Source organism: Haliaeetus albicilla, chromosome 2 (genome assembly GCF_947461875.1).
Source record: "Haliaeetus albicilla chromosome 2, bHalAlb1.1, whole genome shotgun sequence".
Taxonomy (NCBI): Eukaryota; Metazoa; Chordata; class Aves; order Accipitriformes; family Accipitridae; genus Haliaeetus; species Haliaeetus albicilla.
Window position 1 is genome coordinate 58014354 of NC_091484.1, and position 21719 is coordinate 58036072.

At 40.6% G+C, this 21719-nt stretch overlaps 2 protein-coding genes across 9 annotated transcripts in view; both read right to left on the minus strand.

The window, feature by feature from the left end:
- Positions 1-4166, minus strand: part of CUBN (cubilin) — a 154795-nt gene extending 150629 nt beyond the window's left edge. Inside the window, exons 1-6 of the mRNA XM_069776074.1 lie at positions 3884-4166; positions 3597-3726; positions 3167-3259; positions 2121-2159; positions 1225-1326; positions 174-277 (exon numbers count right to left, since the gene is read on the minus strand). Coding sequence (XP_069632175.1) covers positions 174-277; positions 1225-1326; positions 2121-2159; positions 3167-3259; positions 3597-3726; positions 3884-4026 — 611 coding nt within the window. The 5' untranslated portion in view covers positions 4027-4166. The remainder of the gene's footprint in view (positions 1-173; positions 278-1224; positions 1327-2120; positions 2160-3166; positions 3260-3596; positions 3727-3883) is intronic.
- An 11687-nt stretch (positions 4167-15853) lies between these two features.
- The window catches only part of TRDMT1 (tRNA aspartic acid methyltransferase 1), a 41058-nt gene continuing 35192 nt past the window's right edge, over positions 15854-21719 (minus strand). For all 8 annotated transcript variants that reach the window (XM_069776128.1, XM_069776149.1, XM_069776099.1 and 5 more), the window contains 2 exons: positions 21040-21169; positions 15854-16614 (listed from right to left, as the gene is read on the minus strand). In XM_069776128.1, coding sequence (XP_069632229.1) covers positions 16514-16614; positions 21040-21169 — 231 coding nt within the window. In that variant the 3' untranslated portion in view covers positions 15854-16513. The remainder of the gene's footprint in view (positions 16615-21039; positions 21170-21719) is intronic.

Sequence of the window (21719 nt, forward strand, 5' to 3'; positions counted from 1 at the left end):
GGGCTCGGTGTACAGTGTATTAAGAATTTTATATTCTCTCAGACTGCAAGGGATTATAGCACATAGATACTAAACAGACTTATTCTTAGAACTTGTGCTGTAGGTGTGATACGGGTACAAAAATAGCAGCACATTTTACATAGGATTTTTTGTATCTAGTTTTGAAAAGTTACCTGTAGCTGCCTGGTTTGTTCTCACAAGTGGCTCCATTCTGGCAGAGTAACCCTGTTCCAGCATAAATCTGGCATTCATTAACATCCTCTGAACACAGGAGGCCCTAAGATGAAATGGAAAACCAGTTTATTTTCCAAATAGCTGAGAAATGAAGCAAACCATGGAGCCAATGTTTAATATAGTTTCCAAAGATATACAAACCATGGGCCACTATCAACACAGCTTCCCTTATGAAACATTATAACAAAACTCTGGTTTTCAGCTATGTTTCTGTGACCCTAGTTATCAGTCTGATGGGGGAATAAAATATTTCAGACGTTTGTAGAAAGCATATGGACAGCATAGTACTGTCACCCAACCCCCACCTCCCCACCCCCCACTTTCCAACTTGCTAGCAAAAGGCTCAGAAAACTTTCTTTCAAACTGTTTCTGTCAGGAGATGCTGTTTTATTAGACTGAAAGCACAGCAATTTTGAACCAAATCTTGCTGGGACAACTTTCAAGTTGAAAGCCTTTGAGAAGAAGATAGAATCTCTAGTGCACGTAACAGCACCATTAAAACCTTTGCCAGTAAAGTGTTTGGATTTAAAAAACTCAGAATGAGATTGATTACTTACACCCCAATTTGCCTTATTTGTTGGAGCTTAAATAAATATCCTTCCCTTCTCCCATTCTCTCTCTATCTTTGCGTAAGATCAGCAGCAAGGCACACAGTTCAGTTCACTGCTTAGCAAAAACCAAAGACTAATTCTCTGCTGTGGGAACTGCCAAGCAGCATTGACTTCATGGGCCATCGCCTGAATATAACAGTGCAAAGTCTGGCCCAATGGTTTGGGCTTCATTTTTTTTGGTATATATTGATACTGTTGAGAAGTAAATGTGTTGCACTTTAAACAAATGATGAGTGTGATACTGCTGCTTTGCTGTTCAGTATATCTTATTCTGTCCTGAGCAAGTTTAAAATGCTACACTTCATCACAATTATACTAAGCCGGGTGTATCCTTACAGTTAAAATACCTGCTCCGTATTCAAGGAGGCTAAAGACTCACCTGCCAGTTGCTGGGACAGAGGCAAAAGAAACCATCCAGCAAGTTTACACAGGTCCCTGAGTTCTCACAGGGGTTACTACTGCAGGCTTTCCTCTGGATAGCCTGAAACCCAGGAAAAGAGCAGAAAATGAGGTTCCTGCTTATTTGGTGTTCCATTAGCATTTATTTTCAAGACAAAACTTTTGTTTCCCCCCCCCTTTTTTTTCCCCCCATTCTTTCTTGGGTACACACACACACACACACACACTTCTTTTTCAGCAAGGTTGATTTGTAAAGATTTTGAGCTGTTTTGCTTATCCCTGTACAAAATAATGACTAATGTGATTGGTCTAACACAGGATGGTCAGCTGCAAGCACTAGGATGAGAAAAGCCCTGTAAGAAGTAAATATTAATAGGGAAGGTTCTTTGGTAGCAGGCTGTGAGTCTAGATGAGGGTTATCTTGTCTTCTCAATTCCATGGGTGACTCATCTGACAATTGCTTTTACTGGCAGCTGTAGCTGTGGCTTGTCACAAGCTCGGTGGAGAAGCAGGTGACAGCTGAAAATTAGCTATTTCCAGTACAATACAAAATCCAGTTTGAATTCTTCAGTCTTTGTCTTGACAGATCAGTGAAGGAAGAGTTTACTTCTCTTTGGTATCTAGTTGTTCTTCAATCTACAACTGTTTTTCCTTTAAGGAATGCAGGCTCCTACACAGTTTATATTTTGTAAGAAGGCGTTTCACCTCCTTCACAAATCTCGGCACTTTTTTTACCTCCTGTTACCAAAAAAATTTCTCCTGGGTAATGCATGAGAGGAAAGAAATCATTCAGCTATTTAATCAGTGTAATCTCACTTTATCTACTTGGGCTGGGTTTTTATGTTTTGATCTTTAGTTTGCTTCCCATTTACTCACCTGCTCTAAGCTTTGAAGTTTGTGGTCAAGACTTACGATCTGCAAGAAAAAATGCAAATTATGTTATGCTTGGTATGAGGGTGACCACAGAGGTACATGCCAGATGCTGGTGGGCTAACAAAATATTTTCTTTTGAGAAAAGACAATAGCTGGTATGTGAAACCAGGTGACAGTCAGGTTCAAATCAGGACCCATTCACTGGGATTTTGATGTTTTAGGCTGTTCAGAAAATGACAGCACAAATGTGTCCCTGTTTGGGTCCAAAAAGCAAGACTCAGTCTTGTGAAGATGTATGCAGGTGCTCAACATTGAGAATGTGAATATTCCAGCAGGACTGTTCAGGTGCTCGTGTGCGTGCAAAGGATGGACGCCTGAGAGAGTACACCAAAAGCCAAGAAAAGCTTCACTACATCTCAGTGGGTTGTAACCAGAAACAGCAAGCTGAAACTGAATCAGGGAATATGATGGATACATTTTAGCACAATTTCCCAAAGGGAGGTCTCTTAGGCTGTAAAATATTTTCCTATAAGGAACTTGTGGCAACACTGTTACAAAAGACACTTAAACCATGTCAGACGAAGGTTTCAAAATCTTTGGTTGGAGAAAAATCTTCAGTAGCAGGGAAGAGAGAAAACTACTACATAGGTCTTTTCTTTCCACTGCAAACCCCTATAGCCCATTTCACCTATGGAATGGAATGTCTGCATAACAACTATAGAACATATAGGGTCCATTTCCTGAATTTAGTGGGATTTCACTTCCATAAATATTAGAGGATATAGTCCATAGAGATGTTGACAGTGAACAAAAGAAGAATCCTGGTAACTGGAAATTATGGAATTTACAGGATATTTCCATTGTCTCCAGAGTTACTGCATAAGTATCTCAACATTAAACATAGACTCTGGTCTGATGTTAAATATGGACTCTACTCCAGTTCCCTGAATTGGAGTCCAGAAATACTAAAATGAATCAAGTAACAACGTTAATCTGAGGAATGGAAAACTGGGAATGCTGGCGGAGGGTAACATAAGGGTATGGCTCACCTTGGAAGTCAGCAGGGCAACCTGCTGGGACACATTCTGAGAGGCACCACTGGCTTTTTTAAGTTCTTTAATCTCTGTGTTACTTTCTCTCACCTAAATTTAAACAAAAGATAATGTGAAACAAGTTTTGCTTTTTCAAAAGCTTAGGAAAGTTTCGTTCTTGCTTAACTTTACTGTTATAAAGTCCACTGAAATACAGAGAGCTCTGTTACATACACAATTCAATCTTTTAATTATTTCCTGTAATGGCATGTTAACTTTACAAATCTGCAATAGCTTACTTTCATATTAGAGTGCTGACATAGATAATATGAAAAAGCAAACATACAAAACACATCAAACATCTGGTAAGACAAATTCTGAAGACAATTAAACTATTAATGTGCAAAACTGAAAGCAAAAACATATTAAGGAAAAGTAACTATATCACCTGACTGAAAAGTTCTGCAAGGTCTTCTTCATTAATTTTTATTTTCCCCAGTGGTCCAGTTCTAAATTCAATATTTTTGCTGGAGCCAGCATGGAACACTAAATTACCCTGCTCTGAGGACAAACGAGGCCTGTTGTATTATGGAAAAAACAAAGAGATCATTTAGTTACACATATCTGCCAAAGAGTATGTAAAAAAAAAGAGCTGCAGTAAAACCATTCTGTTCCTGTTACTGGCACTTAGAAGCCACCATATGAACAAATGCATTTGCAAGCAATGGTACTTACTGCTCATCATAAATGGTTCTTTTCTGCCTCTTTTTTTCATAGTGGTTTGATTCACAGCTCAATCCGGTAAGTAATAATAATGCAACTAAAAGCCCAGGAGCTGGAGCAGCCCAGAGCATTGCCCTCCTCCAGCTGTCCTGCATCTGAAGTGAAACCTCCAGTACTGAATTGTACTGTTGCCAGCCCAGATGCCCTTTGCTCTCACACGGCTTTTTATTCACAAGGTGCCCATTCTGCTGTCTTGTCTTGCAAGGGTCAGCTTTATCTCAGGTATCTTAATTAAATATTGACAGCATGCAAATCTTCTAGTCATTAAATGCATTTTTCTCTTTTTGTCTTTTGGTTTCAGGAGTTTTGAAAGATTATTAATTGAAATCTGCCTGTGTTTTATCGTTATGTCTTTGACCTTTGTACAGCTGTGCATCCCTGTATCTTGGAGCACCTTGTAATCTGCAGCTGGCTACCGTGGGAATGGCTCGCTCTCCCCACATGCTGCACAACACAGGCAAAGGAAAAGTTATTTGGCAGCACTAAAGGACCTAGATTGCTACCAAAAAAACCAAAACCCCAAACCCCATATATAAAACCCACAGTGGCTGGCAAGGAATATTTGTATTGAAAGAGAAGCTTCCAGACAGTAATTTATTGGGCAGATGACACAAACAAGTTAGCAGTACCAAACAGCATCCCATGGATTATAACAGCAAAATACAATTTTAACCAAATATGGTTGCTCTGATTCAAGGATGACTCGGTCCCCAGATGCTGGGCAGACAATCACACACCAAGGGGACTGCATTTTGTTTGGCATGTGTAGGCTGTTTTCATTGCACACACTAGGGCTCCCAAATTCAGGGTCAGCCATAGACAATGCAGAAGACCAAGGAATAATTCAAAGGACGCTCAAAAGTAATAAAAAATGCAAATTAATATGTTCTGAGAGCCAATATTTGAATCTTGATCCCATTTTCACCTACCCTTCAGCAGTACCTCACAGCCTTCTCAGAAGAAGTGTCTCATCCAGATGCTTGTCAGTACTTGTCTCTGACACCCAGGCTGTTGCTACTGGACCCATGACAGGGTCTATGTCCCACCTCCCCTTTGCTTTTGCCAGAGTCTCCATATTCCCCTTGCACAAGAGCTTGCTGTGCTTTCCTCTCCCTGCTTAGGGAAGCTTTATGTATCTTTTCCTTCCTCATGCATAGGAGCTACCTGAACCTCCAGGCCCACCACTGTTCTTTTTTATTTTCCTTTTTGTTTAGTAGACAACTCATGCAGGTTGCTCACATTTCAAAACTCCACTGAGAAGAAAAGTGTAGCAACAGTTGTAACTGCTCGTGCTCGAAGATAAGAGTAGCCATCATTCACTGATCCTTTAAGCCCCAGTCCTTCCTGGAGGCCACAGAGCTCCTGCACTTCCTAGCCCTGTCCAGCCTTCCTTTCTGCTCCAGTTTGCACTTGTCACCTACAGGTGTCCTACAGATATGCAGGACATGATCTGGAGCTGGGGGATTGAATGAACTCTAGAGCTTTCACAGACAGAAGCGTTATGAGGTCAAAGAACCCTGGGAAGAGATTGGACGTGGTGACAAAAAATAATGTAACCTCAAAAAGAGACAGAGGTGGACTCTGAAAATGAATGTGAAGCCAGGATAGCTAATGTTTGTGGTATTGCCACAAGTAATAACTTGATCTTTACTGTGAATAACTATAGTGTCCGAGATTATATCAGCTGCATCCCACCACCTCCACTATTTTCTGTTGTGTGCATAAAGAGTATTTTTTTATTACATTTTATTCTCTGTGGTTTTAGAAACTTATCTCAGAATTCAGAACAGCATGAGCCTGCTGACCATCTTTCTTGTGCTCACACAGACTGTGATACAGGTAACCCAACAGCTACTGCTGCTGCCTAGAGATCTGGAAGGGCAGAGGTGAAGCTCCTTCTGAACCCACAGGGGACAGCCCATCCCATATGCCTACTGGTGCGGTAGCAGCAGCTCGGCTTGCTGGATATTCACCTCAGCAGCAGCCTGTGGCCTCCAGGAGACCAAGTCTATCAGCTGTTGATGCCAGAACAGAATAACATGAGAAGGAATTCCCAGGTGTTCTCCTTTACTATCACAGGGGATAGTGTTTACATGAAAATACAGAATTGTATCCTCAGTTGCTGAAAACTGTTACTGCTCCATTCAATCCAAATGAGCTATGATATTTTATGACAACAGAGAACCTGTCCCTCTATGGTTTTTTAATTTATGCTCTTTGCTCTGAAACCTCTGTTCAGGAATAGGAGAACATAGACAAATTATTGATGTTTCTGTCTAGTCAACAGGACACCTTCTGCCTCTGGGTATCCTGGTACTGTCCATTAAACTAGTGCTCACTAACATTCTTCATGTCAATTCTGTGTCTGTCCGGGTTTTTTTGCTCTTTTGGTTTTGTTTTGGGTTTTGTTTTAACAGTTTACTGAGTTTTTATAACTGTCAGTTGCATGTCAACTTGAAGAAACTATGGGCCAACTAAACCTGCACTTCTTAGCAGGCTGGCTGAATGTATGCATACCTCAAGGACTCTCTTTCACAAAGTCTGTTGCATGCGGACAGTTTTCAGCCTGGACTTTGGCTGTGACCCACAAAATCCTTCCTTTTCTCTATTGATTTCTTTTGCATACTGAGCATGCCTTGCCCCTCTCTGCTGCCTGTCAATCTTTGATTTAAGCTTCCCTTTCCAACTCATTAACTCCAATATACCAAATGACCAATGAGCAATAAACCACAGAGAATGGGGAGAAAGCTGCTAATGCAAGGAGGAAGAAGAAATTCACCTTCTCTTCCTACAGGCTTTATAGCTTAGAAAATGGTTGACCTGAAGACCAAGTGACTTTGACTATGCACTGTTTATAGGATGGAAAGAGCTCTGGACATCTATCTAAAATTTGCATGACACACTATTTTCCATTTCATTAGACCATCCAGATTTTAGTTAATTTACTCTCTATTCCTAGTGAATGCACCTTAGGCTGGCCAAGTTGGGAAATCCATAAACCATCTTAAGGAGAAAAATAGGTCCACACCTTTTAATTTTACTGAAACATGTTGGATTGAGACATCATTTTTGGAGGAACAGAATGGAAACCTTGCAAACATCTGGCATAAGAATAGGGGCTGTTCTTTCTAACAAGAAGAGCTGGCACAAACTCCTCCTCCTGGGACAGATCATTCATTACCTCACTGACATGATGGCTGAGAAAACACCTCTAAAGAGTATAGGTTGTGCACAGATTTGGCAGGAAGTAATGGAGCATTCACCTCTAATTCTAGTTGAAGTTTATCCCATACTAGCAGGGACTACAATTTACCACCATCTTGTGTAGCTGTGTGACATGAAATGGTGGTATCCCTCTACTTTTCCAGCAGTATGAGCCTGCAATGCAAAGACGCTGCTGTAGAAGACAAGAGTTGACTCAGATTATGGCCAAAAATTCAATATGCATTAATTGCACCTAGGAAGTCAACTCAGATGCAAAGACATGACACAAGTCTGTGACAATGCTCCCTTTTTATATGGGGGAAGGAAAACTATTGGTGTGAATCCCACCCTGGCTATTTTTTTAATGGAAGACTAACAAATAATCCTTTATTTTGTTCTATAGATGCAAAAATGATCCCAGCTATTCAATGTTATGATTCAAATATTTGCAAATAATTACAAATCCAGCCCTGTTGTTGGTTTAATCCCAAGTGGTGCACATTTACCTGAGTTTCCCCTGAGCTCGTGTCTCCCAGTACTTCCATCTTCACTTCCCTGGATCCTCTTTCATCTTTCCTCCTTCTAATAATATTCCAGTGTTCAAAAGCGACACACGAAGAATCACTGTTACCTCCATGGTACAAATGTGCAAATCGCTGGTGTAAACAATGCTCCTTACTGAATTCAGCACTTCTTATGTGTCCCCATAGCTCTGAGACAGCCCAGCACTAAGCTGGTATTAGGCCTTATATGGAGGATCAACAACCACAAGGTTTACATCAGACAAGGGTTACTCTGAGAACTAATGTTCCCCTTTCTGTCCCTTACCTATATCCACCCATCATTGCTCCCTTCATTCTCTTTACTTGTGTCTGGAGAGTTTTACGGCTGCAGCACCTTCCCCAGGGGCTGCAGCAGCAGCAAGGCTCCATTTCCCACACCACTCCTTAAGAATTTCTTTTACTTGTCAGCATACTGCCCTCTGACACCTGCTTAACATTTTGCTCCCTCAATACAGTTGATGAAGTTAATAAGTTACCTGCTGACAAAGTTAAACTAAGTGGCCAGGAAATCTAGGTTTTCAGTTTTTAATAGCAAATAACAAAGAGATGAGTTTTGATTTAGTTAGCTACTTCAGCTGGAATTGATCTACTGTCCCAATTCTCCCTGGGTTCCCTTATCACAATGAAGGCAGTTATATATTAGGGTTTTAGTTTCATTATGAGACTCGTATTTGGTTCCTCTGTCTTTCTGATTTTTCTCCCTACACATGGTGTTTCTACAAACCACCAACCACTTTGATGCTTCCTATTTTCTGTTTCATTCTTTTTTGAAATTAGGTTCATTAAAAGTTTCCACTCAGTTACATTGGCTTTGTTCTTTTCTATTGATTATTCCACTCCTTTTAGCACATTCCAATTGCTTTAACATACACTGGAGTTATTTTTAGGGACTTCCATTTGCACAGTCACCCTTCTCCACTAATAATCCTAAAGCCATGAATGGACCTGGCTGCACAACCTCCCTCAGATTCATTCCGTTCTGTACTGTTGGCTTTATTGAGAGGCTTAGATCTGAGATAAGTCCATAAATCATTTGCTGTGTATTAATGCTGTGATTACAAATATTGGCATTCTGTCACCATACAAATATAAGGAGATAAGAGTGGTCATACTGGGTTAGAAAAAGATCCATCTAGGTCAGTACCCAGTCTCCAACAGTGGCCAAGAGCAGACAGTTCAGAAATGAAGGGTGCACGAAGGGGCATGCACATACAGTACCTCTCCTAGGTACTCTCTTGGCCTCCATTTATTTGCAGCTTGGGAACTTCTTCAGCCAGAAGTCTATTTACTCAGTACTCTCAGAGGATTTTTCTTCCATGAACTTGTCCATTCTTCTGAACTCTTCCACATGCTTCACCCTACAACACATGTACAATGAATGAGTAATGCCACATGGTAAGTAAGATCAATATACAGTCAAAATGTCACTCAGAAATACTAATTCTGAGTAGAATCCCATTTTTAAGTGTAATATTTATAAAGAGAATGGGATTAGTTTCTTTTTTTAAATGTACACAGGGAAAACATTTAAATTAATAAAAACTATTTATTACTGTCTAGGTGTGAGAAAATACCTCAGCACCATCAATGTGCTTTGCTTCCAAATGCCAGGTTGTTATTTAAAAATGTTTGAGTTACAACAGCCCAGGTCATGGACAAAAGCACAAGACAAATGTGCTCTCAAATGAAGCTGGGATTTCGGGATGTATTCCTGTGTTTAAAATCAGAGAGGCTCCCCGCTGAAGGAGATTTTAGGGACTTCTTTGTTGCAGAGTTTTCTGAATCCCAGTGAAAGGTACCCAACCAGCGTGGCCGCCTGAAATTCCCTCCAACAACCCTCTCTCACTAAGAGTGGTGTATTCCACTCAGTTTTAGCCCTTCAACTCTGCTTCTTGCTTCATCAGAGCTCTTGCCAAAAGATCCATTGTCCATGCTTCCTCCCACTGTCAAAAGGACCAGGGGAAGGAAAGTCAAAGAGAACAACCCAGTTGTCTTGCCTTTAGAGATGGCTGCCTGGTCATCTAAGGCCACATACTTCTTTTCTTCAACAGCTGTATAAATTCCCCAAACCTTGTAATCAACTGAAGATAAAAATAACACAAATCTCTTCATGGTCTTCACAACATTTAAACTGACATACTATCACTACTCAGTATTTCATTTTCCCTGGTGTCTTGGATATCAGTTATCTATTCAAACAAGTTGTTACAAAACAAGCATAAACTTCTAAGGAGGCTGTAACACTAGAATACTCATGTTTGCCCAGGCAAAAGCAAAATGGTTGCTGGAGTTCATTTGGGCCTCTGTGCCTAGTTTCTTACACTTTCACATTATTTTTCCTTGGATATTTCTTCGACCATTTCTACTTTATACACTATTTATATAAGGCTGTCCAGAAATGCACAGTGTTCTTAACCAATTCTTACTTTGTCTCCTCCAAATCCTTACTAATATGGCATATTCTTTAAACACCATGCAGGAAAAAAATACATGGAGTATGTAAGTGGCTTCAAATATCTAAGAGGCAAAATACATTAAAGTGCTAAGGAAAAGAAATATAATTCAGTATTTATACAATAAGCCAACAGAGTGTTAAACCTCAGTATGAATAGCAAGCAAATAGAACAGAGAAATCAAAGGGTGAGCTGAGAATGAATAGTTCATCCCTGAGATGTAACACATATTTGCTAGATTTTCTATTTATTTTTGAAATGCGTGACAACTGCTAAAAAAGAATTGTACAGTGTCCTGGTTTCAGCTGGGATAGAGTTAACTGTCTTCCTAGTAGCTGGTACAGTGCTATGTTTTGAGTTCAGTATGTGAAGAATGTTGATAACACTGATGTTTTCAGTTGTTGCTCAGTAGTGTTTAGACTAGAGTCAAGGATTTTTCAGCTTCTCATGCCCAGCCAGGGCACCTGACCCAAACTGGCCAACAGTGTATTCCATACCATGGGACATCCCATCTAGTTGAGGAACTGGGAAGGGGGGGGGGGAATCACCGCTCGGGGACTGGCTGGGTGTCGGTCGGTGGGTGGTGAGCAATTGCCCTGCGCATCATTTGTACATTTCAATCCTTTTATTACTACTGTTGTCATTTTATTAGTGTTATCATTATCATTATTAGTTTCTTCTTTTCTGTTCTATTAAACCGTTCTTATCTCAACCCAGGAGTTTTACTTCTTTTCCTGATTTTGTCCCCCATCCCATTGGGTGGGGGGGGAGTGAGTGAGCGGCTGCGTGGTGCTTAGTTGCTGCCTGGGGTTAAACCACGACATACAGCCATCAAAGCATTGGACCTGTTCAGATTTCTATTGAGATGTCTCTTTAGAAAACAAAATGGGCTTACCCATGACTAAGTTTAAGACATATGATAGTGTTATCACAGATCAATGTTTTCCAGCCTGTAATGCACAGATTCCTGACAATCTTTATACTCCTCCCACAAGAGTCAGCAAAAGGTGAGATAAAAAAGCCTGTGGGCAGGAGCCTTACGTTCACTACATGGAAGGATGCACCTCCACTGGAAAATTTTGAGTTCATGTATCAAAAAATATTCAAACCCACTGCATTAAACAAATGGTATTTTAGTAAATTCACTGCTACACAGGTTTCTCCATGAGTATAGAGCACCCCTAGATTAACTCAGAGAAAAACAAGCTTATGTAGGCAACACATTCTGTAAGGCAACTGGCAAGCTTCAAAAATGACTGCATAAATATGACACCACCTAATATGACATCCTTTTCCTCAGTGGAGCTCCTCAAGTTTGAGGGAATGCAACCACATCTTCTCACTCAGATAATGAAATGTGCTTCAGATACGCAGATAAATGAGTTATAAAACCAAAAATCAGATTCTGGAAATCTTCCATTTCCAGAGCTGTCTTCCAGATTTCACTCATTAACCTTTCAGCTGTTTTTGTAATCACATTTCATTGCTGTGAAAATGCTTAAGTTGAAGTCACAAGTGCAGCACCGATGTAGGCTGAAAAGCACTTATGATTAGGAGACTACACGGAGAAGGAAGCAATGTGATCATCAAGTAAGGTCAAGCAGGTGCAGCCCAGCAGAGCTCAGTAAATGAGTCCAGTAATGACAAACTGATGGGATAAGCAGCAGTCACTTGATTTAGCTGCACTGGTATTACGGGGTTAGTAGAGGTAAAATACACAAATATATATTTACAACTCTGAACTCTGTTCTTTCAAAATATCTCCTTTAGAAACAGCTCAGAGTAGCAAACAGATTTCAGTCTTCACAATCACATTCAATTAAAATTCACTGTCAGCATGTAACAGGCTGTATTGCTATATCAGTTTTAGGTGCAGCTAGATAACTTTCAACTTACACTTTAATACTGCTTGCTTATAAGTGGCATATAAATCATTAAAACATGTTTTATAGATTAAGGAATTGAAAACTCATTGTTAATAGTAATATTTTGCCAAATATTATTATAGTGAGGCAAAATGAACAGACTATTTACATGGTTTAGCGAAAGAAATCCCAATTTATACATAAAATTTATCTCCTTTGTTTTCATTTCAATGTTTGGATCATGTTAGATTGCAACAGATCTTCCTGTTGTCATGTTTCTCCCAAGAAGAAACCATATAGCTACTAGTTATTGATCTGGCTGATAAATCTACCCAATGACCACCATGTAAACAGATAGCTATGGTTCATAACACTGTCAAAAACACACTTGCTCTTCACAGTTTAGTAGTAGGCACAGCCTAACATTAGTCTAGCCCTTTTTTGCCATTACAGTACTACAAGAGACCAGGTAAAGACAGAGGCCGACCTCATCCTTCTCTAGAGTCTAGTCCAGAGCTCTTTTAGGAGAATCCATTTTCATTTCTCTTTTATAGGTAGAACAGCCCAAGTGGTCCAAATGCTCTTGGAGAATAAGACAGGCTGAAGTAGGTCAACCCAGGCTTTTCCTGGTTTAACAGTCCAGAAACAGCATGCAAATCAAGACTGAAGAAGAAATACACAAGGAGTCAGCATAAGATAAAGTATGGCACAAAATAACAAAGGACTACAAAAGTAGTCCTTTTCTTTTTCAGGAGGACTACAGCAGATGAGAATAGCTGCAGTATCTCGACAGCAGCTCTGTTCTCTACGGTCTTTAGTTTCTCCTGCATTACCAAACCTAGATGCAATAACACCATGACTGTTTCTATGTCATCCCATAGGGAAAAAAAAAAAAATTAAAAAATCAGGATTGGCGGCTTTGATAACTTACTGCTTTGGTACTACAGGAACTATGATCAATCTAAGAAATCCTTCAGTTTTGTGACACACCACTAATGGATGCTTACTAAGTATCATCTTGCCTTTTCCTCCCTCAAGCTGTTTTTTCTCTAGATACCAATATAATATTACCTGCAAGGAAAAATAACAACTGGAACACGTGTTTCTTTAGAAGGTTTTCAGTTTTTTCCATAATTTTCTCTATTGTTTCAGAGATATTAAACTCACAAGACTTGATGATTAAAAAAACATTCAGTCCAGCTCTATGAGATGGTGTGAAACTGTGGCACTCTGGATGGCCATATGCAGTGGTTTCATCCCAACATACAGTTCTAACCCTTGCACTATTATCAAGATTTGTGAAGAAATCTTCAGAAGAACCCCATTGTCCTGGTTTCATCTGGGATGTAGTTAGCTGTCTTCCTAGTAGCTGGTACAGTGCTATGTTTTGAGTTCAGTATGTGAAGAATGTTGATAACACTGATGTTTTCAGTTGTTGCTCAGTAGTGTTTAGACTAGAGTCAAGGATTTTTCAGCTTCTCATGCCCAGCCAGGGCACCTGACCCAAACTGGCCAACAGTGTATTCCATACCATGGGACGTCCCATCTAGTTTAGGAACTGGGAAGTGGGGGGGGCAGGGTTTTCGCCGCTTGGGGACTGGCTGGGTGTCGGTCGGCGGGTGGTGAGCGATTGCCCTGCGCATCATTTGTACATTTCAATCCTTTTATTACTACTGTTGTCATTTCATTAGTGTTATCATTATCATTATTAGTCTCTTCTTTTCTGTTCTATTAAATCGTTCTTATCTCAACCCAGGAGTTTTACTTCTTTTCCTGATTTTGTCCCCCATCCCACTGGATGGGGGGGGAGTGAGTGAGCGGCTGCGTGGTGCTTAGTTGCTGGCTGGGGTGAAACCACGACACCCATATAGTTTTTCTCCAGCTCTTACGCCATAGGAACCTAAACACGGAGCTTTTAAATTTCTCATAGAATAGTTTGGGTTGGAGGGGACCTTTAAAGGTCATCTAGTGCAACCCTCCCTGCAATGAGCAGGGACATCTTCAACTAGATCAGGTTGCTCAGGGCCCTGTCTGACCTGAATGTTCCCAGGGATGGGGCATCTACTACCTCTCTGGGCAACCTGTGCCAGTGTTTCACCACCCTCACTGTGAAAAATTTCTTCCTTGTATCTAGTCTAAATCTACCCTCTTTTAGATTAAAACCATTACCCCTTGTCTTACTGTGACAGGCCCTACTAGAAAGTGTCTTTCTCATGAGCCCCCTTTAAGTACTGAAAGGCTGCCATAAGGTCTCCCCAGAGCCTTCTCTTCTCCAGGCTAAACAACTCCACCTTTCTCAGCCTTTCCTCATAGGAGAGGTGTTCCATCCCTCTGATCATCTTTGTGGCCCTCCTCTGGACCTGCTCCAACAGGTCCATGTCTTTTTTGTACCGAGGACCCCAGAGCTGGATGCAGTACCTCAGGTGGGGTCTCACCAAAGCGGAATAGAGGGGCAGAATCACTTCCCTCGACCTGCTGGCCACGCTTCTTTTGACGCAGCCCAGGATACAGTTGGCTTTCTGGGCTGCAAGCACACATTGCCAGCTCATGACCAGCTTTTCATCCACCCGTACCCCCAAGTCCTTCTCCGCAGGGCTGCTCTTAATCCCTTCATCCCCCAGCCTGTAGCGATACCAGGGGTTGCCCCGACCAAGGCGCAGGACCTTGCACTTGGCCATGTTGAACCTCATGAGATTCACATGGGCCCACTTCTAGAGTTGTCCAGGTCCCTCTGGATGGCATCCCATCCCTCAGGCATGTCAAATGCACCACTCAGCTGGGCATCATCTGCCAGCTTGATGAGGATGCACTCGATCCCGCTCGCTATGTCATCGATGAAGATATTAAACAGTACTGGTCCCAATATGGACCCCTGAGGGACACCACTGGTCACCATCATCTCCGCCTGGACATTGAGCCATTGACCACTACCCTCTGGCTGTGACCATCCAACCAATTCCTCATCCACCAAACAGTCCACCCATCAAATCCATATCTCTCCCATTTAGAGAGAAGGATGTTGTAGGGGACCATGTCAAAGGCCTTACAGAAATCCAGACAGATGACACCTGTAGCTCTTCCCATGTCCACTGATGTAGTCACTCCACCACAGAAGGCCCACTAGGTTGGTCAGGCAGGACTTGCCCTTGGTGCAGCCATGCTGGCTGTCTTGAATCATGTCCCTGTCCTCCATGTGCCTTCACATAGCTTCTAGGAGGATCTGTTCCATGATCTTCCCAGGCACAGAGGTGAGGCTGACAGGTCCGTAGTTCCCAGGGTCCTCCTTTCTACCCTTTTTTAAAAATGGGTGCAATGTTTCCCTTTTTCCAGTCACCAGGGACTTCACCTGACTGCCATGACTTTTCAAATCTCACGGAGAATGGCTTGGCAACTACATCAGCCAACTCCCTCAGGACTCTGGGATGCATCTTGTCACATCCCATAGACTCATGTATGTTCAGGTTCCTCAGGTGGTCACAAACCTGATCTTCTCTTACAGTGGGAGGAACTTCACTCCCCCAGTCCCTGTCTTGCAGCCCATCCACTTGAGAAGTGTGGGAAGAGAGGCTGCCAGTGAAGACTGAGGCAAAAGAGGTTTTGAGTACCTCAGCCTTCTCCTTGTCCGTTGTTAACAGTTTGCCAGCCTCGTTCATCAAGGCGGGGGGGTATGCTTTCTTAGACCCTCCTTTTCTGGCTGACATAGCTGTAGAAGCCCCTGTTATTCTTTGCATCCCTTGCAGTTTTTATGTCTTTTATGTGTAGGTTTCTGGTAAGGAGCAATGATCTTATCCTGAATAATATCAGTGACAACAGAAAACAGGCAAGTTATTGTCAGGGTTGTGATGATCTTGAAATATTTTTATTCAGGTGCACCTAAAATCATTCCAGACAGATGCAGTTAGGTTCCAGAAACCTAGAAGTATTTTGAGAGGATGAGACAACCATAAACTAAGGATGACACTGTGTCTTCTTAAAAATCTTATACAAAATACTGAATTCAACAGTCTAATTGGCTACAAAAAATACATCAAAATTTCAGATTATATATACAATAAATCTTTTAAGAATGGATCACTGATATTTACAGCTGAAGACATTTTACATGTAGAACTTGGTCTCTGCACTTAATTAGAACACCTTTTACATTTACAGCTTTTTTATACTGCACCGAGAGGGTGCTTTTAAGATAAAATAAAATAGTCTTATCCATTTTCATTGAGGTATATGTAAACACTGTTCTTTTTCATTTTGCAAAATAAAAAGGACATATATAAATAAAGCAATTAAGTCCTGGAAACTTCCATTTAAATAAAACACCTCTACAGTTCAAATACACCATTAAAGCAAGGCATTAAAAACATATCAGAATTGTTCAGCAAAATCTCTAGGCAGATATTTTGGTAAGCTATGACTTTTGTTCAGCTGCTATCAGCTTTCTCTTGCAAGATAGAAGTATTTTCTGTCACCATTCCGTACTCATCAGATTCAGGTTCTAAATTATCCAAGTAGAATGGAGATCAATTTTGCCACCACAGGTACATTGAGGCTGTTTCCCAGAAGACGGTAGCATTGCTTTATTGTTACTTTGTCAGGAAAGCCTAAAACAAAAACATACAGTGCAACATCATTAGTTTGGGTTTGTTCCTAGCTTTTAGTCTATTCATTTTTTCAGTGAACAGTTCTTAATGCAGTTACCACAGATTACAGCAGGGTTCACCCCCCAGTCTAAAATTCACAAAGTTACAAAAATAATTCCCAACCAGTTCATTGGATTCATATCAGTTCTTTCATTAGCAGTACTGCCATCTCTGAAGTTTAACAAGAAGCCTCAAAACATTGCTCTATTGTGTAAGTAATGCCAAACTATCTTCTCTTCATGTAGCTCAAAATATCCAGCAGTCTCAAGGAAAGGCAGCAGCACCTACAACACTGAACAACCGCTACTCTAGAGAACATCCACAGAGGAACATGGCCATGGCAGAAAGAAAAAGTGATGATTCTGCAGATGGACTAAACTGCATTTCTCAACAAGCTTTACATTGTACTTCCAATCTGAGCACCTCTAACCAGTTGAGGCAAATCAAATGAGTCTCGCAGTGCAATATACCACCAGCACAGATTAAGCTATAAGCAAGGCTTATTCAGTCAGTGATCAAGCAGCTGAACAATTTTCCATGTAATTCAATGCTGACCCTGTCAAATGCACTCAGAAATAAAGACAGCATCTGAGATGTCCTTCACATGGTAAAGTGCGTGGACTGGCAGAAAGAAGGGAGGCCAAGAAAAAATTAAACTGGCCCAGCTATTGTGAAAGGGCTGTGCTGTGTATTGAGCACCCAAAGGTGAGCAAGCTTCTGAGAACAAAGTTGCCAACAGCCAGTTGGTCTGCTGTAACTGTCTTTGCTTACACTCTTAGCTTACTCCAGCTGTGAGCTAAAGTGCATTTGCTTCAACTTGAGTGAAAGACGAACAGCAGTGGTGATTCAACCATTAAGGTCATTTGCTAAGCTGCTGAAACTTGATCACATTCAATTATTTGATCATTCCCCAAGAAGAAAACCTAACTTTGAGCCCAAGGTCATCACCCGCCAGATTAGCTTTGATGCATCAATACACTGTGTGTGCAAGTAGCGATACGTATGTTCTGAAGTTTTCATAGCACTTCAGAAAAATCCTCTTTCAGGGGTCGCTCAGGAGAGAACATGGTTGGACAGTTGCTGAGCCAAGGGTGGAAAGCTGAGGAGGAGGTGTCTGGGAGGAGTTGTTCCATCCTTTTCTGCCAGCTATTAATGCCTCAAATGTGGACTGCTTTGGTAAACACATCTTCTGCCAGCTCCATTAACTCTGCCCAGCTTCCTGGCACTCACATTTGGGCAACCGTTCTTCTCTCTTTGGAACAATCACTTGCACTCCACACATACTTCCTCAGATGGAGTTTTCACATTATATCACTGACTAAGGTACAGAATCTACACGTTTTGAAAGCATATATAAAAATAAACACATATTTATGCACACACACACACACGCATGTCCACTTACAGCCCAAGAAGCTTATCTGAACCCTGAAAATTTCAGAGTTTCTCCTTCTGCCTCTTGGTAACTGAAAACCTGAATTAATTTTCAAGGCTCACTGTCTCCTTTATCCCAAGGCTCCTCCATCTGCGTGTTAACATTATCTTGCACCTTCTATCTTCTTGCCTCAAGAGTAGCCTACATCAGAAGGACAGATTTAACAATTCATAGTACGATGGCACTTGCTGCACAGCTCTCATCATATCGTTTAGGTCATGCATGCTACTTGATGATGTTGCGGTCTTGGCAACACACACTGCCACATTGTGCTGGGTTTCTGCTAGGCTGCCATTTGTTTCCTAATAGCTTACATACATCACTAACAGGAAAAATGGAAAAGGCATCCTGACATCACCCTCATGAAAGCAGGTCACAGGTGCAAGAATGCCCTGATCACTTTTAATGATATTGCTGTGGGACCCACAGTAGCGACTAAGACAAATGACTGCAGCATTTCATTGACCTGTAGTGCAAGTACTATTTATACATTTAGATGTTAAAAGCACAAATAAATCCATTAATGTTAAGAACGAACAATGATTTTAACTCTGCATCTCACGTATTGGAAAAGGCCCTCAATTTGTTAAAACATAGAACCATTTAGACACAATCATGTTTCTTCTGGTAATACTGTAGCTACAGCTAGTAACACTATGTGTTACAAAGTTTCCTGACATTCTCTTCACTTCATTTTCAGCTTCTAGTTTTCTGATTCTTCAGCTTCTTGGACCAACAACATATTTGGGTACATTTCCAGGCTTTCTGTTGTTGAAAATTTCAGCACAAATGTTGCTGTCACTACAGAACACAGGAGCAGAGAAATTATAGCATATTTCCCTCTGAAAATACCACACTTCACAATAATTACTTGAAATTTAACATGGGAGAAATGCTGTGAGGGAAACACCCTTTACTGTAGCCATAAATATAGCAACTTTCAAAAAATCCCATAGCTTGCAAATCCTCAAAAGAAACTTAAGATTATAGTACCTAAATTCACCAGAGGTTTCAATCAGCCTAGAGCTGAGTAACACTTTTTTTTAAAGTACAAAGAGGGAAATGTCTTAGATTAAACACAAAGGAAACAAACGTCAGACTTGTGACTCATAGCAGTGGGAAAAACTTGCTCTGCCTATGAATCAGGAGTATATGTGAGAGGAAGCCACTGGATGAGAGAGGCTTGTTTTATGTGTTGTGAAAGTTGGACAAGTAATACAGTGAGGCAGGGAACTGCAAGAACTGTAAAGAAGGTCCTATGATTAAGGCAGAAGGGTACTGCCCTCTGAGAGGTGGAATCTGTCCCTGTCCCTCCCTCTGCAGTTCCCACGTGACAAAAGACAAGTTTGCTAAACGAGCACTTCATAGATGGTGGTGATCTGGATGCTCCTCAAATTCAGAAGCCTGACTTGTCTTGAGAGTTCAGTTCTGGTTTGCAAAAATATTGAACCTCACAGCTGCCCCTGAAGATGAGCTCTGAACAGAGAAAGCATGATATCATTCCAAGCACTCTGAAATAGTAAAGGTCAGGTTTTGCAAACTGATCACCCAAAATTAATGGGGTCTTCCAAACATTAATTTCTGCATTGTATTGGTTCTCACTCTGTAAAATATAAGCAATATTAACCCTGCTACACCTCTCAGTGATGGTGCAAAGACTGATTTAACATTTGGAAAACACAAGCTGTATTTTTTTAAAAAAAGAGAAAATGGGCAACTTTGTGCTTGAAAGTGATCTTGAACAGAATGATAAATCTATACAAGCCCAATCCAGCCCTGTTTAGCTCAAGTTTCTTCACAGCAGCCTACATCAATACGGAACAGAGCTGTGCTAAGAAAAAGGCTGTCTGCCAAAAGAACAAATCTATTAAAGAAGAGAGGCTATGAAAAAATCCTGCATGTTGGCATGTAATTCAACACAGCACACTCCTGCAAATACTCTTAAATAAGTAAGCTTAGTGCTGGCAAATGTAACATTTGACTTTGCAACCTTGATAATGTGCTTTTGAATGTAGTAATTTTGAATATAACTAAGTAATAAATGAGAAAACAAACTAAAACTGCAGAAGAAAAAAATTTATATAAAACTATTAGCACTCCTCAGAACTCTAAGTCACTGAGGAAGTCGAAAAAAATATAACCAATTACTCAAGGTCAGTTGTGTCTTATTCTAGGGATGCTTGTGTTGCTGAGACAATAAATTGATCTGATGTGTCAGCAGCAGGCCAAGCTCCTTAGTAGGTAGTAACAGCTACACTTTCTTGCCTCCCTTTCTTTACACGGGGAATTCTGGTGAATTTATTTCAGGCTTAATTCTGGTTGATCTGTGTGCAATGTACTGGTATTGCTGAGTCTTGTTCCTTGACTCCCTCTTCCTCACAAAAACAGCTAGAAAATTAAGTAACTGAACAAGGGCTAGGACTGCCTTTTCTAGAAAATAGAGATGACTTAAAAGGTCATTAACTGAAGAGTTTCATTACTCCTAAACAAAGAAGTATCTGTACCTTCTGAAATTCCCTTTCTGTCAGCAGCTGCAAATGTGTGGAAGGGAGAAAGCAAGCAGCTCAAACACTGAGAACCACTAATAGAGCTCCTAAACTGGCAGGATATGTTGACTTAGCACAGTTGTGAGTAATGTTGGCTGCTGAGTAAATAGTTTCAACTTTACACAAAGGTATTCCTTCATTGCTGTTCAGTAATAGAGCATTTCTCACAAAACTTTTTTCTAAGTTTATGAAGATAAACCTAACCACAGGAGCTGGCTCTTACAAAATATAAAAAACTAGTGGAAATTCAGAAATTCAGAGTTAGCCAAATAGCATGAATCAATCATAAGAATTAAACGGTCTGAAAAAAAATGCAAAATAAAAAGCATGGATTAGTCCCCAGTAAAAAACCTACATCAGCATTTCTGAAGAATGATGTAGAAATGGGTACTTTGCACCACATACCAAATTCGAGAGGGAATCCATGAAGATTTGCTATTTCTCTTGGCGTAAAGTACCTCAGTTTTAGTGTTGACAATTTCATAAGCTTCTCTTCTTCTGGTAAGTCTTCAATGTGTTTAAACACTGATTCAAGCTATGAAGAATATTCAAAACAACAGATATTACTGACACAGGCCAAATACGTAAAATTCAACAGTCACATCTTAACAGAATATTTATTTAATTATCATAGTGCCAAAGACAATAGCGTGTTTTGCTTGAAAGTATAACTGGTGTTGTATTTTTGCAGCCATTATCTCAACACATGGACTTGCAAGAAAGAAATCAATGTTGCCATGAGGGCATTCATCATTTCTTCCTCCAGTTACAAGCTATACCAATACTTAATGAGGCAATCAAAGGACTATAAACATCTATTAATGACAGGATAGTGACTTAGTATTAACTCAATAGCAGACTATCCACACAAATTAAGCTGTATGGATGCAACTGTTTTAATACATTTGCTTTGAGATTATTCCTAATTCCAAAGCTGCATTCTTCTTATGCTTACAAATGCCATATAATATTAGTGAACAGCACAGAAGTGCAGGAGGCAGTGCCTGTGTACAAAACAGGCTGTGTGAAAAGTATCTTTGAATGCTGATTCACCGATACATTTATTATTACCTTCCCCAATGCCT